This window comes from Mesoplodon bidens (assembly GCF_964165515.1).
Source record: "Mesoplodon bidens genome assembly, chromosome: 16".
Taxonomy (NCBI): Eukaryota; Metazoa; Chordata; class Mammalia; order Artiodactyla; family Ziphiidae; genus Mesoplodon; species Mesoplodon bidens.
The window spans coordinates 49,046,911-49,061,772 of record NC_138173.1 but is presented as its reverse complement, the minus strand read 5'-3'; the positions used below and the strand labels follow the sequence as shown (position 1 = coordinate 49,061,772).

At 41.1% G+C, this 14,862-nt stretch overlaps 1 protein-coding gene across 1 annotated transcript; it reads left to right on the top strand.

The window, feature by feature from the left end:
* Positions 1-5,441: 5,441 nt before the first annotated feature.
* Positions 5,442-14,121, top strand: ABRA (actin binding Rho activating protein; the record flags this gene model as incomplete). The annotated part of the gene is made up of 2 exons (XM_081258418.1): positions 5,442-6,195; positions 13,602-14,121. The coding sequence occupies exons 1-2, from the start codon at positions 5,519-5,521 to the stop codon at positions 14,119-14,121; spliced, it is 1,197 nt and encodes a 398-aa protein (XP_081114544.1). The 5' UTR covers positions 5,442-5,518.
* Between the last annotated feature and the right edge of the window lie 741 nt (positions 14,122-14,862).

Here is a 14,862-nt window from a genome sequence, read left to right as displayed (position 1 = left end):
TTATCTGGATGATATTGGGGAGTGGTTAAAGGGTTTTGATCAGCTGAGTGAGTACATGAACTTTGAGTTTTCAGGTAAACATGGGAGATGTGTACAGATGGATTTGCATAGAGCCAAATGAAAAGTAGCAAAGTGTATCAAGGAGCTATCGCACTAATTAAGTGGGCGTGATCAGCCCAAACCAGCTGTTGATTTCACGTTTTTTTCATTGAACTATAGGTTGACACCATCCTAGGTGTGCTATACTATACTATTCAATGATCAGGAGTTAGGAACATGATATTTTAATGGTTATTGTCAGTTTAAGGTGTTAATGAGGTACACTTCTAAATTGTGCAGTTTGGAGTTAATCGATTAAACATGAATTGAACCAAGTTAGTGTTAATAACATAGTGAAGACTGAACAACTGTTATTCAAAGAGTGAGTTTCAGTCATGATTACAAGGTCAGTTTCTGAGACACCATTGTTCAGTTTTAATTAAATATCATAAGCATTTATCTGTTTGTTTCCTGAATTAAATTAATGTGACTATAGATTGATAATGGTTTGTGTGACATTTGTTCTCTGAAATTTTCTTTGGTCTCTGGCGATGTATGTAAATTATTATTGTTTATGATGTAAAAGTTGATGTTGTATTATACATATTGAGGTTCGATGTGCTGTGAACTGAGGTCATTTATGTAGAAGGTGGCATCATTATCCCCAGTAACAGTATAAAGAACAATGTGAAGAGCTTCCACGTGGTGCTCTTATCCAGGTATTGGGCATTGTGCTAATTGCTGCACAAACATCACCTCATGTAGACACACAAACAACAGTGGGGAAAGTCATGTTATTGCCATCAGACAAGGCAACTGAGTCTCAGAGGAGTTAACTCTTCTGGTACACAGATTCTGAAAGGAGATCCAGAATGCAAAATCAATCTGCCTCAACCCATACCTGGGCTACTGGTCACGACACTCTTGAGACCTGCATGTGAAATGTCTGCTGGAAGTCTCTAGAATCTAGAACAAGTGTTGTCAGCCCCGATGGTGTGTTAGGTTAAGATGGTGCTGGGACCTTACCCAAGACCTGTGTCCAGAGACAGTTTAGCACCAGTGGTAGTTTTTAAAGCTCCACAGGTGATCCCAATGTGATTTAAGATTCTAATGTGAGCCTCAGTGATTGGAAACCACTAAGCTCCATATTCCAGGAGGTTCCAGGAAAGCACCTGTGCTCAACTCTTTGGTTATCCCTACCAAGTAACTGAGACCTCATCTGACCTGCACCCGGCTGAGGGAAACCTTTCAAACACTGCTTTAAATGCCTCACTATAAATTACCTTACCATGAAACACTATAAATAAGTGTTCCCTTGCAGCCACCAGTCCCTACAAATCACCCCACTTGACCCTCCCACCTGAAGACACACCCTGCCGTGGGTTTGGTATCAGTCCTGTCCTTGGTCAGACAGAATTATCTAAGGAGCTTTAATTCTCTAACGCCATGACTCAACATCCAGATATTAATAATAAAAACCACTTAACAAGCTTCCATGGGCCAGGCATGCTGTTCAGTGCTTCACATGTGTTACTCATCTGATTCTCACACTGACCCTATGAGGTAGACGCTCTGATAATACTCATCTTACAGATGAAAAAACTGAATCTTAGAGAAATTAGATAACATGATCTAGGTCACCCTACTAACCTGCAGAGCCTGGATCTTCACCTGGTTCTGCCCGACCACCGGGTCCATGTTCTTGGTTCCTCTCAGGGCTCCAGGGCTCCACGGGCACCCCAGCGCTTCTGCAGCTCAAGGGGGGGGGAAACTCCTCCTTCTCACCACAAATCGTCCTTTCTATCCTTTTCCAGCTAATGTCACCTCCTCACACCTGTCACTTAAATTGAAACCTCTAGACCACCCCCGATACCCATCACCCTTGGCAACTAGCGGGTCTGATGTGACCCTCAATGGCTCTCAAACCTTTTCCTATTCTTTCAGATCCTCACTGGGTTCTTTCCAAGATTATTTTTGTAACCCCTATAAAGAGTCTCCCTATCCTAGTCCTATCTTTTTCAAATCCAAACCCCACTTCACTGATTTGATCATTTGGTGAGGCAAATTTGATAACACATTGAGGTTTAAAATTTTTTAGTGATGCAGTGAGTCCCATTTGATAAAACACTGATTCCTTAGCAAGGCGTTCTTCGTAATATAGCTCCAACTGACTTCTTCAAAGGCCTGTCCTACTGCTCCTAGGCCCCTTCTTCTTACCCCATAAACACTGTACGCTTTTCTCTAAAGCTTGTAAACTGGGGGCCCACAGAATCTGGTCCAAGAACTGTGTAGGTTCACCCAGTACTATTGTGTGAGTGTGTGTGTGTGTGTGTGTGTGTGTGTGTGTGTGTGTATGTATTAACTGTCACCATTTAAAGAACTGGGAGAGTTCATGTAAAGATCCAGATCTCTTACTTCTCTTGTGACATTGCTTCGCCCGTTGCCCACAGTCCTCACCACCCCATATTGTGTCCCAACCCAACTCACCTCATGGGTTTAAATGATCTGCATGATCCTGTAGGCATTATGAGGTTGTGATCTCCACGCTGGGCCATTAGAAGGTCTCTAGGTGTACCGTGCATCTTCATGACTTCGTATCTTTGTTCACAGTGTTTCTTCAGATTAGAGGACCCTTTCTCCACCTGGTAGAGTTTTACCTTTTAAGGATCAGATAAAGGACCACCACTGCTGTGAAGTCCTTCCACTAAAATCAGTCACCTGTGCTCAATGAGCCCATAAAGCTTTATTTCTATTTCTAATGTAGTTCTCCCCGAACTATTAAGGGCAGTTTTATGCATGTCCTCTCCTGGCTAGATAGGAAGACCTTGAAAGTAGGTTCTGCTTTGTTCAGCTTTACACTCTCCCTGACACTGTCTACCATCAGGCCTCACCCATTGTATTCATTCCATGAGCACTGAGTTAAGTAAATTCACTTGAAATCAAAAGCCATTTTTGGCTGCCGATTAAAGTCTTTTCATTCCCACTTTTCTGTGAATGAACAAGTAAAAAACGTATTCATTTATGTAGAAAGGATCAGTGAAATTACTGTTTCATATAAGCCTTGAGCAAACGTCCGTTTCTAAAGTCTCTTTAGTAAGATTATATAGCTGGTGATGAGAGCTGGCTCCACCTGGCTTCTAAGTGTATCATGCAGAGAATTGTATAAATATAACTCCCTCCCTTCCCTAATATTGCCCATATGATCAAATAATAACTAATATTTTTTACAAAACACTTTCACACTTATGACAAATTTCTTAGGTGGTAAATACTTCATTAATCAGGTCTGCATCTTCACTTAGTTTCTAATCTCACGGTCTCACAGGAAACTCACATTGCAAACTACTTAGTTCACTATATCTTTCTTTGAGACTTTATTTTCATTTCTTTTACACCTTCTATTAAAGCAGAAGAATGCTGAACTCTTAAGAATCTAGATTGAGGTTGAGAAAGAAGATATTTCTTATAAGATGCACAGTAGGTAGCATCCAGACCTTTCTTTAGGGAAGGAATGCCCAAAGCAGACACAAGGAGGAAAAGGAGTTCACACTCTCTCCTGAAGAAGCATGAGTGAAGGACCACAGTTGCCGTGGAAGCAAAATCTCAGAAGGAATGAACACATTCTTTTAGTAGCTGCCTGTTTTTTGCCAAGACTATCTGCTGATAGCCCTAAGCCCCAGGCAGCTGACTGCAATGCCTGTTAATATGTGAAAGACTAGTAACATTTTGCTGTTTCCATTCTCTCCCTGTAAGAATTGAATGTGGAACAGGTGTGGGCAGGGAAGCAGAAAAGTCCCTTGGAGAGTTATAAATTAGCCTGGTCCTGGGTTGAGTTCATGGGCATCTCTGAGGAACCCCATTCCTTCCCAAGGCATTCCAAGTAGATGAAGGGAATCTAACAGGAACCAAACAGTCTGCAGTGTGTCTACATTCTAAGAAAGAATGCCAGAAATTTCAGACTCAGATTGAAATCTTTGTCATAGTTTTCTTTTCTTGTGATCCAATTTCCTCTTAAGCAAGAGGGATCTTGTCTCTGCATTGTCGGACCACAGTTAAAATTATCAGATGCTGTTGAACTCTAAAAACACATCTGACAGATTTCTAGATAGAGTAGTAAATCGGCTCCCCAGTTGTGTTAATCCTGGGAGGTAAATGACCTACAGGATGGAAAACTGACATCAACGTATTTTTTTAAATAAATTTGTCTCACAATCAGAAGTAATTAAAGTTCTTACCTTTTTTATGCTCCTAGACAGCAGTTTTCAATCAGTGTGATTAACTGCATGTCAAGATTGGAGGAAAGTATACAGTTTAAAAACCTATAGAACTGTTGGATGAAGAAAAAATTCTATTTGTCTTACCTTAAGAAATTACTCAGTGTTGAGCCCTGAGCATTTTTACCTGGTTTAGGACACTTAATAGATGGTTCTTTTCCTGTCCAAGTGACCTATCTATCCAGTCCTTTTTTAAAAACTATATTTCAGTCTTTGTTCTGAGAATTGAAAAAATGGTTTTTCTTCATGAACTTGAAGTTCTGCTAAGGAAGGTTGTGTTATTAAAAACAAAAGTTCGGGTAGGGGTTGCTTCTGATAGCATTCACTTATTTTGTCTTTAAATAGTCTGCTTTAACAAAATATTTGAAAAGATTTGTTGTAATCATCTCTGAAATTCAGTGTGTGTAGGTCTCAATTTAAAGATTAAAAAAAAATAATTGGACCAGAATTTTGACTATCGTCTTGTGTATTAATAGGATTTGTCTATAAAATAATTCAAACGTGGGACTAAAACACCAGGCCCTTGTCTCCCCCCTTATCTGGGCCTCAGTTTTCTCATCTGGTAAATGGAGGTTGGATGAGGCGACTTCTAAACTCTGTATCGAATAGAGTTGAAGACAAAAGAAAAAGGCAACTTAGGACCTTTGATGAGTAGAGTGAAAAGAGGCACATGCCTTACATCAGACATCTGGGTTTGAGTCTCAGATATTATTCGTTATAGGAAGTTATGTGTCATTGTATTCAGCTATAAAATGGGGACTAACTAAGAGCTATATTGAAAGCTGTTGAGGTTTCAATGGAAACAATCCTAGAATGTTCCCAGCACAACTTGTGCATGTATTTTATGCTCCTATAAATGGTAGGACCATATTTTAAGGTCAGGAAAAACCTAAGGCTGAGCACATGATAGGACCTAGTAATTTCCACTCTGGCACTTGGAGAAGAAAGGGCGTGATCCTATCACTGTCCTTTACCAACAGAGATGTCCCTCTGCTCTGATGAAACTGGAGCTGTCAGGGTTTAAAAAAAGCACACCATCACAGGGAAGGCACTGCATCTTGGCAAGAAGTGCTTAACATAGCTTCCACCGTCACCAAATTCTCTTCTCACCCCACATCCCACTTCTATTTAAATCCCAAGCCCTCCACCGGCCCACACTCATTTTAGCCAGTGCCCAGGCTGGCAGCAGAGAAGAGAAAGGTAGCATGGCTCCGGGGGAAAAGGAAAGGGAGGAGGGGCCAGCCAAGAGTGCCATCCGGAAGGTACGCACAGCCACCCTGGTTATCAGCTTGGCCCGAGGTTGGCAGCAGTGGGCCAATGAGAACAGCATCAGGCAGGCCCAGGAGCCCACAGGCTGGATGCCAGGAGGGACCCAGAACCCATCCCAAGCTTCTGGACCAGTGATCCACTCTACCACCCACCGGAAAGCTCAGAGTGCCCCGAAGTCTTCCTCCCCAAAGCCAGAGGGACATGGAGATGGACCAAGCTCAGAGGAAGCCACCGAGGTGTCTCAGATCAAAAGGAAAGAGGTGACCAAAACAGTTGTCAGCAAGGCTTACGAGAGAGGAGGGGATGTGGGCCACCTCAGCCACAGATTCGAGAAGGATGAGGACACGCCTGAAGCTGGGCAGCCAGAGAGTGAAATGGACAGAATCCTCTGCGACCATGGCTCCCCGACGAGGAGGAGAAAATGTGCCAGCCTGGTATCTGAGCTGACCGAAGGCTGGAAAGAGATGGGACAGGTGGAACAGGAAGGGCCTAAGCGCAGGAGCAGCAGCGTAGACACAGAGGACAGCGGCTACGGAGGGGAGATGGAGGGGAGGCTGGAGCAGGATGGAGAGCGGGTGGCCGCTGCCAGAATCAAACGCCCTTTGCCCTTCCAGTAAGTAAATGCATCTCCCAACTCCTTATCCCGCTCTTGAGCCCCAGGCAGCTGGGGGAATCCCAGAGAGCAGGGAAGGACTACCAAAGTCAGAGTAAGAATCTCACAGATCGGGCAGGCAGCAAGATCCGGGGAAAGGCACGCCCCTGGGCTAAGAGGGCAGTACCAAGCTCAGTCATGGACCTCTGGGCCAGGGGCCTGCACTATTTGGTTTCTCCTTTCTGTTTTGAACACTCCAGGTTTAGCCATGACAAAGATGAAGCCACCGGAGAGGGGTATCTGCTTTGGGTAAATTTTTTAAGTCAATTCTATAATGAGTAACAAATTGGCTTATTTTTCTGCAGAGACAAGTATTTGCTGGTAGACTGAGTGGAGAAACCTTTCCCTTGTCCAAAATCAGTCTACAATATTTTCAAGAGACACATCTACCCAAATAATGCCCCTGGAACACAGATTTCTGTGAGCCTGTATACAGGTAGGAAGCTGCTGTCTAACGTGAAAGCAGGCTCTGAAGTCAGACAGACCCAAGTTCAAATTCCAGCTCTGCCCTGACTATAGTTAACAATACTGTATTATGCACTTGAAAGTTGCTAAGAGAATATCTCTTAAATGCTCTCACCACACACAAAAAAAACCTGCTTATTCTTCTAAACCCATTTCCTCCTTTGTAAAACAATGGCAACAGTAACCTCTTGGAATAAATTCTGTTGTACTGGGACGAGATGAGAACTTAGCACAGTGCCTGCACATAAGCTCACTATATGAAAGTTATTACTGCTCGTATAGATTTTATTATTTAGCAATTTTTCAAACTTTCAGAAAACTTTGTTCTACTTATAAACAAAGACAGAAATGCTATTAAAGCGAGGTAATTAAAATATCACAATCCGAAAACAATTAAATGCACACACACACACACACACACACACACACTGACTCAAACTGATACTTTTGTCTGACAAGAAACGCATGTTTTGTTTCAAGACAGTAACTGCCTCCACATAACAGAAAGTCAGGATTTCTCACTCAACAACCACAGGATATCAGAATGCAGGAAAAGCCTCAGATGTGGCGAATGTTTATAAACTGACTCCTTCTGGGAACGGTTAGATGTGTAGGTGTGTTTTTCAACTTTTATGAAATAGAAAGGACAAAACTGGTTACCTTATTTGACAAAAAGCTGTCACAGTTTGTGACTTTAACGATGTTTTGAAAGAATTAGCACTATTATATTGAAAGCTTTCAAGAAAAATGAAATGGCAAACTAAGATAATCATAATTCCGCATGCATTTAGCGTGTGCTATGGGTATTTTACGTGCTTTGTCCTTAGAACTCTCACAGTGAGGAAGGTAATATCCCATTTTAGGGATGAGAGCACTGAAGCTCAGAGGGAAATTTCACTCAGCAAGTTAGTGACCTCAGATGTGTATGCCTGTCTCCAAATGTAATGCTTTGAAACCAGACATGAGGCTACTTCTCAGGCAGCACCTTGAGGATGCATTCAGAGATCTAGATTTGTGCTCTACTTACATTCACATAGGAATTCATAATCAGAAATCACTATTCTACCAGACCATATGGAACCATAGTCTAAGTTTTGGCCTTGTGAATTTGGGGCGGGGTGTGTGTGCTACAACAGGAAACAATAGAACAGAATAAACCCAATGGAGTAAAGACTAAGGGTGGCACAATGACGATCTTCGTGTCAGCATGTTTTGAATTGGCCAGAAGTAGGGAGGTGACAGCTGGGACCAATCTCCAACGCACGTACTCTTCTTTGGCACTTGTCTACGTATTTATTCATTGAATCCTCAAAACATTCTCATGGGGTAGGCACGGTCATTAGCCTCATTGGATAGATGGGAACATGAGACAAAGAAGTATTAGGGAATTTGTATAAGATTGTACAGCCCATGGGGTTTGAACCCAGGCACTCTGGATCCAGAGACCACCCTCTTGACCACTACTCTAAACTGTCTCACCTGGAAGTGAGAACTTGCATACCGGACCCTTCTGTTGGTTCCCCCAAACAGACATGTACCTGGACACCTTCTTAGTGTGATAGAGAGATACCTTTGAATGAGAGACAGATTTGAATCATGGTCACTCTGGCAAATCCTAAGTTTCTCTGTACTCATCTGAAAAAAATAGATGTGATAATCCAGAGTTATTTTGGTATTAATTATGTAAAGCAACAGACCCAGGAAAGCTACTTAGTAAGTTGTACTCATTATAATGCAAGGGGCCAGCCCTGGTGATCCTAACACTACGGGATGCTAGGAGATTGGCTCTCAGGGTTTGGGGAGGAGAATGGGAATGAAATCCCTTCCTTCCTTCTTTGGCTCCTTTCCCTTGGTCTTAGAATACGTAGGGTACCAGAATGTTGTACACAGCAACAGCAGCTCTGAATGTCAGCAGTAATCCTAGCTATGCTCAGGAAGCTTCAGCAGAAGCCCAATGGGACTTTTTACCTGATGGGACTCTCACGTACTGCTTGAGAAATGAATGTGGCATTATTGAGGAAGCCTATGTGAAAGGGGGTTTTGTTCATTTATTTTTAATTCTAAGCACCATTCTTTCCCCATATCCACTAACAGGGAGAAAATTATGTGTCACGAATATTTAAGTAGAAAAAAAGTTGTCTTGGTGGTTAAGATGTTCTATGGATAACAGAGACAAGTCAGGTTTGGTAGAAAGTAGAAATATTCTTCACCAGTAGAGTTTTACTACCTGGGGCTTTACTATGAAAATGATTTCTATTTTATGCTTTATTTTTAAAATATTCAGTCTTTTAATTGTATAGCTATGTGACTTGTTTGGTCCAGCTCCTTTAGACAAAGGAAATTTTATCTCCCACACAGTAATGATGCAATATTGAAATGACAATCACTCATCCATCCTCTCCTCCAAGTTCTGTTTGGCAAAAATACTAATGGTTGAGCGTTTTATAGAAAAGGGAACTGAGCGCAGAGATGTATACAAGCCACAGAGTTAGTAAGTGATGACACTGGGAAGGCTGATGCCAGAGCTTGCATTCTTAACCACTGTGTTAGACTGATTCTCTGAAGACAGAACGGACTCAAGAAATCACATGGAGAGCAAAGCATCAGCTTAATTAGTGGAATCCCAATAACTCCCAAACTGTAGTGTTTTGGTACAATTATATTGAAGATATTTGCTAGAAATGAAGGGGAAAGTATGGCTTTCTAATATTTGCCCCCAATTCTCGAGCTTGGAACCCTTTCCATGGACTCTGAGGACAGCTGCCAAACTGCAAGGAGAAGCACAGGCTTGGCTCCCAAACCTGGCTGATAACAGAAAGGAGAGCACAGGTTTGAATTCAGTCACCCTGCTTCTGATAAGTGTGACCCCGCAGATATCAATCTCCCATTAACCAAACTGGCTATACTTCCTGTGGTGAAGGACAAGCAAACCAGTGGACAGAGGAGCAGATTCTCTCCAGAACTTCCCTGAGAAGTTGGAAAGGGTGGCAGAAGTTCTTCAGTTTACTGACAGAGAAGTGTTCTAGCCTAAGATATGGATGTGGTGCCAGTCTTTGAATATCGCTTTGCTTCTATAAATGTATATGAGAGTGTCTTTCTAAAGCTCAATCTAAACTATTATTCACATTTGTACTTGAAATTTAGAAAAACAGGACAAGCTGATATATTAAGTCTTACGTTCATTGATCAGGAGGATACTCAGGGTATAAGACTTTCTAATCCTGATTTAAACCTGAAACTTCCATACTTTTAAAAAACTGGAAATACTAAGACAATATAGAACGTTTATAAGATAGAGAAAATTAAATACTCATTAAGATATATTTTCTTCTAGTACTTTAAAACAACCTTGTCTATTTTCTAATTCTTGCTAATAGGATCAATTCTTTTGCTTTCCTTTTCTCTTATTACTGGGAATTACAGTTTGGCCATATAACAAATGGAAATTAAGATTTAGTAGGTGCTTTTTTAGATGTTTCTCTTCTTCACAGAGTTATTACCTCACCAACCCCAACCCTTATCCCAAATGACATAGAGTGTCAACACTCAGGGAATTTAAGTTCCTAATTAAAATTAGAAGAAAAAATACTACATCAATGAATGAGAGACCCATATAAACATACAGTTTAAACAAATTACCTCTGGATGATAATTTGAATATTTTTCTGCTTCTTGTACATTTTAAAATCAATACAGTTGACGCAAAACAACATGGGTTTGAACTGTGTGGGTCCATTTATAAGCGGATTTTTCAAATAAATGCTTGCAACAGTATTACACAATCCATGGTTGGTTGAATCTATGGAGGTGGAACCATGGATACAGTATAAGAGTAGGGTTATACTCGGATTTTCAAGTGCTTGAAAGATCAGAACTCCTTCCCCACCATTGTTCCCTTGAACAACTCGATGAGGATCTTGTAGTATTTACTAAAAAAAAAAAAAAAAAAAAAAAAAATCCATGTATAAGTGGACCTGTGCAGTTCAAGCCTGTGTTGTTCAAGGGTCAACTGTAATACCAGCATGAAAGAGAATTTTGGAAAAGAAAAAAAAATCAACTGTCATCTAGATACCAATATAATTATTTTCAATTGTGCACATGCTCTTGATTTCTTCAGCCTGGTGTATACACATTTTACATGGTTAGAATTGTACCATATATACTCAAATTTGGTTTACTCTGATGATTTTCATGAATGTCTTTTAGTGGTTATTCGTCATTCTTTTTTCATTATTGAGCATTCAACTAGTACCTAAGAGTGTCTGGCACACAGTAGTTGTCATAAATACTTTAATAGAGGATGGAAGGAATGTCAAAGTGCCCAGAAGCTCCTTAAAGGGAGGATGTATTATACTATAGGACAGAACCACAGGTGGTGCTCAGGAGACAAAAAGTATGAGTTAATAAATCATGCTATTCTTTTCTCTTTCTTCTGAGATGTTCCAAGTCGCTTCTCCAGCAAGATGTTCCAGCCTCAAATGAGGCTGAGCTTTGGGTTTTGCCAGGATGACCCTGGGCTTGTTATTGAAGACTATGTCTGCCATGGATTGCCATCATTCCAAGGGCACTAGGTGTTTCCTCTCCTTTGATCATGAGATCAAGCAGCCCATAATCTATGCAGCTGAACAGGGTCAGTCTATTGAGATGCAGATGAAGACGAGGACCAGCAGGGTTGAGAGAAATGCATTCCACTTCAGGGCTGTAGCTCCAAGCACTTTTCCACACATGTATGATTTTTTTAAGTTGTGATAATTGTGTAAACAGTTTTTGTATGCTGCTTTTTACCAATTAACTTTGTCATATACTTTTGTCCGTGTCGTTACAAAGAATAGCACTGTTATATTCAGCAATGTACTCGTAGTTTGAACTCTCCTGCAGTAGTGAAACAATGCAGCAAGTGTAGGACACAAACCACGGGAATTAGTGAAAGGTCGCCATCTACTGGATGTCCTTCCTCTTCGAAGAAAACAATGCTGATGCAAGTATGCTTGCCTCTCTATCCAGCGTTAGCCTCCTGCATCTGAATGACCAGACTGCAGGAAGTGAGTTTGGATAGTGAGGAAGACTCACATCTGACCTGTTCCTGGGTTTTGAACAGCAAATGGTGAGAGTTCAGATAGCAGGGGCTACTGAGTTCGGGCATGCCGTTGCCATAAGCAAATTCAATCCTGCTCTACACCTCCCACTTCCAATGCTTCCACACATGAAGCCACTCGGAGCTGGGGAGAAGGATGGTGAGTCACTTGTACGGATGAGGAATACAAATTTCTGACTTTTAGGTAGTCCAAGAGTTCATGCTTTACTCATGAAGGCAAAGAGACCTCGAAAAAAAGTCTAGGAGATTGGCGATACGGAAATGACAGGAAAGGCTGTTAAAGACAAATTTTGCCATTTTAAAATTAGATCTGCATCCTCATGACATTATTGGTCTACACTTTCCAATGCTGGCTTTTGTTTTGTTTTAGTAAGAAATGCATTCCAAACTGCAAGGGCAGACACACACATTTGAGACACAGCTCATCCACATATTAGATACTGTCCTGGCAGGCTGAGTGGCACCATCGGAGAGGGAAGAGCACTGACTCTGCCTAAGACAGTTTGGGTTTGAATCCTGCCTCTTCCGCTGGGTTAGGGCAGCATTTCACAGAAGTTATACACAGGCTCTGGAGCCGGCTTAACTTTGGTGCAAGTCCCAGCTCCATCACTTAACAGCTTTGTGACTTTAAGCCAAGTTACTTAACCCCTCTGGCCTCAGTTTCCTCATCTGTGAGGTGAGATTAACAGTACCTATCTCATGAAATGGTTGTGGAAATATTAGTAGAAAGTGTTTAGAAGAATGCCAGCACACTGTGTTCAATAAATATTACTATTGCTAGCTGGTGTCTCCTATACATACAGCTTGATTTTTCAAAATTTGTGGCACATCATAGATACTAGTATAGATATGCTTCATTAAAGATCCATATATAGGGACTTCCCTGGCGGTCCAGTGCTTAAGACTCTGCACTTCCACTGCAGGGGGCACGGGTTCCATCCCAAGTTGGGGAAAGAAGATCCGTATGTTGTGCAGTGCAGCCAAAAAAAAAATCCATATATAAAAATCTATACATGAGTGAATATTAGAGTATGTGTGCTGATATAAGGCTTATTTTGGGCAAATAACTGTTTCTTGATGTCCTATGTAAAGTGGATTCTCTTAATACACTCATTCGAGTCCAGTTCTAAATGTTACTAATATGCAACTTTAAGATACACATATTTGGGGCTTCCCTGGTGGTGCAGTGGTTGAGAATCTGCCTGCTAATGCAGGTGACACGGGTTCGAGCCCTGGTCTGGGAGGATCCCACATGTCACGGAGCAACTAGGCCCGTGAGCCACAACTACTGAGCCTGCGCGTCTGGAGCCTGTGCTCTGCAACGAGAGGCCGCGATAGTGAGAGGTCCGCGCACCGCGATGAAGAGCGGCCCCTGCTTACCACAACTAGAGAAAGCCCTCACACAGAAACGAAGACCCAACACAGCAAAAATAAATAATTAATAAACTCTTACCCCCAACATCTTCTTTAAAAAAAAAAAAAAGATGCACATATTTGCATTACATTTGTGTAAGGAAGCTTTTTTCTTGAAATAGTTTAATATGATTATTTTACGGAGCTTAAAACATTACTGTTATTTAGAGAGAAAATAATCTAGAAGGAGAGACCTCAAACTAAGAACAATGGTGGCCTTGTATATGACTTTTCTTCTTTCTTCTTATTTTTTTGAATTGTTCGTATTTCTTTGATAATGAAACAATTATAGAGTTACATTAAGATGCATATGTACAAGAAGTACAAACAGAAAGCAACACTTGGGTGTTACAATATCAATATTTTGATTCTTCATCCTCTCTCTCTCTTTTAGGGCAAATAGATTCACAGAGAAACTCAACTGCAAAGTTCAGCAAAAATACAGCCAAGTGGGCAACCTGAAAGAAAGATGGCAACACTGGGCTGATGAACACAGACAATCTCAGAAGCTCAATCCTTTCAGTGAAGAGTTCGATTATGAGTTGGCCATGTCCACCTGCCTGCACAAAGGAGATGAAGGCTACGGCCGTCCCAAGGAAGGAACCAAAACTGCCGAAAGGGCCAAGAGAGCCGAGGAGCACATCTACAGAGAAATCATGGACATGTGCTTCATCATCCGAACGATGGCTCACCACAGACGGGACGGCAAGATCCAGGTTACTTTTGGAGATCTCTTTGACAGATACGTTCGTATTTCAGATAAAGTTGTGGGCATTCTCATGCGTGCCAGGAAGCGTGGACTGGTTGACTTCGAAGGAGAGATGTTATGGCAAGGCCGAGATGACCACGTTGTGATTACTCTACTGAGTGAACCTTCAACTGCACGAGCCAAACTTGACCCACTCTTGTCTTAATGCTAAATGCGGATGTAGTGAAAAGTAGAATGCAAACTGCTCTGTAATAAGTTGGTAAATATGAAACAATTTTTACATGATTGACTCTTTTGGCACTCTATTTAAGCACACACAAAGAATTTCAGAAAGCACATCGAGGACTATTCGTATACAATAGTATAAATATTTGAAATTCCATTTACCCTTTTAGGCAAAAATGTTTGGCTATTCTTTGCAAAACTACTATAAATCTTTAAATAAACAATTATATCTAAGAAAAATGCTGACTTCAGGGAAATATCAGCAAAACATATTACAATGTGTCATTGTTCAGGAAAAAAAAAATCCAGCAAGTTTGGCAAAACTAAATTTAAAATTTTCTAGGAAGCTTGACTTTGTACCATTATTTTTATCCCTTAAAAAACAAGCACACAAATAAAAAGTTGTATTCAAATTAAGATGCTGAAATTTCTCTGTGGACTTTGAATTTAATAGGTTTCCAACAGAAATTAGCTACCCTTCTCTGATGTGATTTGCACAAATCACATAAAAAGACATTGCTGGTGGTCTTAAAGCCAGCAGAGAAGGCGGGTTTTGTTCACTTTCCCTATGAAAGCAGAGCAAAGGTAAGACATTTAGATTTACCTGCCTTTGCAGGACTTCTTGGGGAAGTTTTATTTTTTCTCAAAACCTTAGTGAGTCATGCTGTTTGAAGTAGAAATACAGAAAATGCTACAATGAATTGGAATGTTGAGTGTAGAA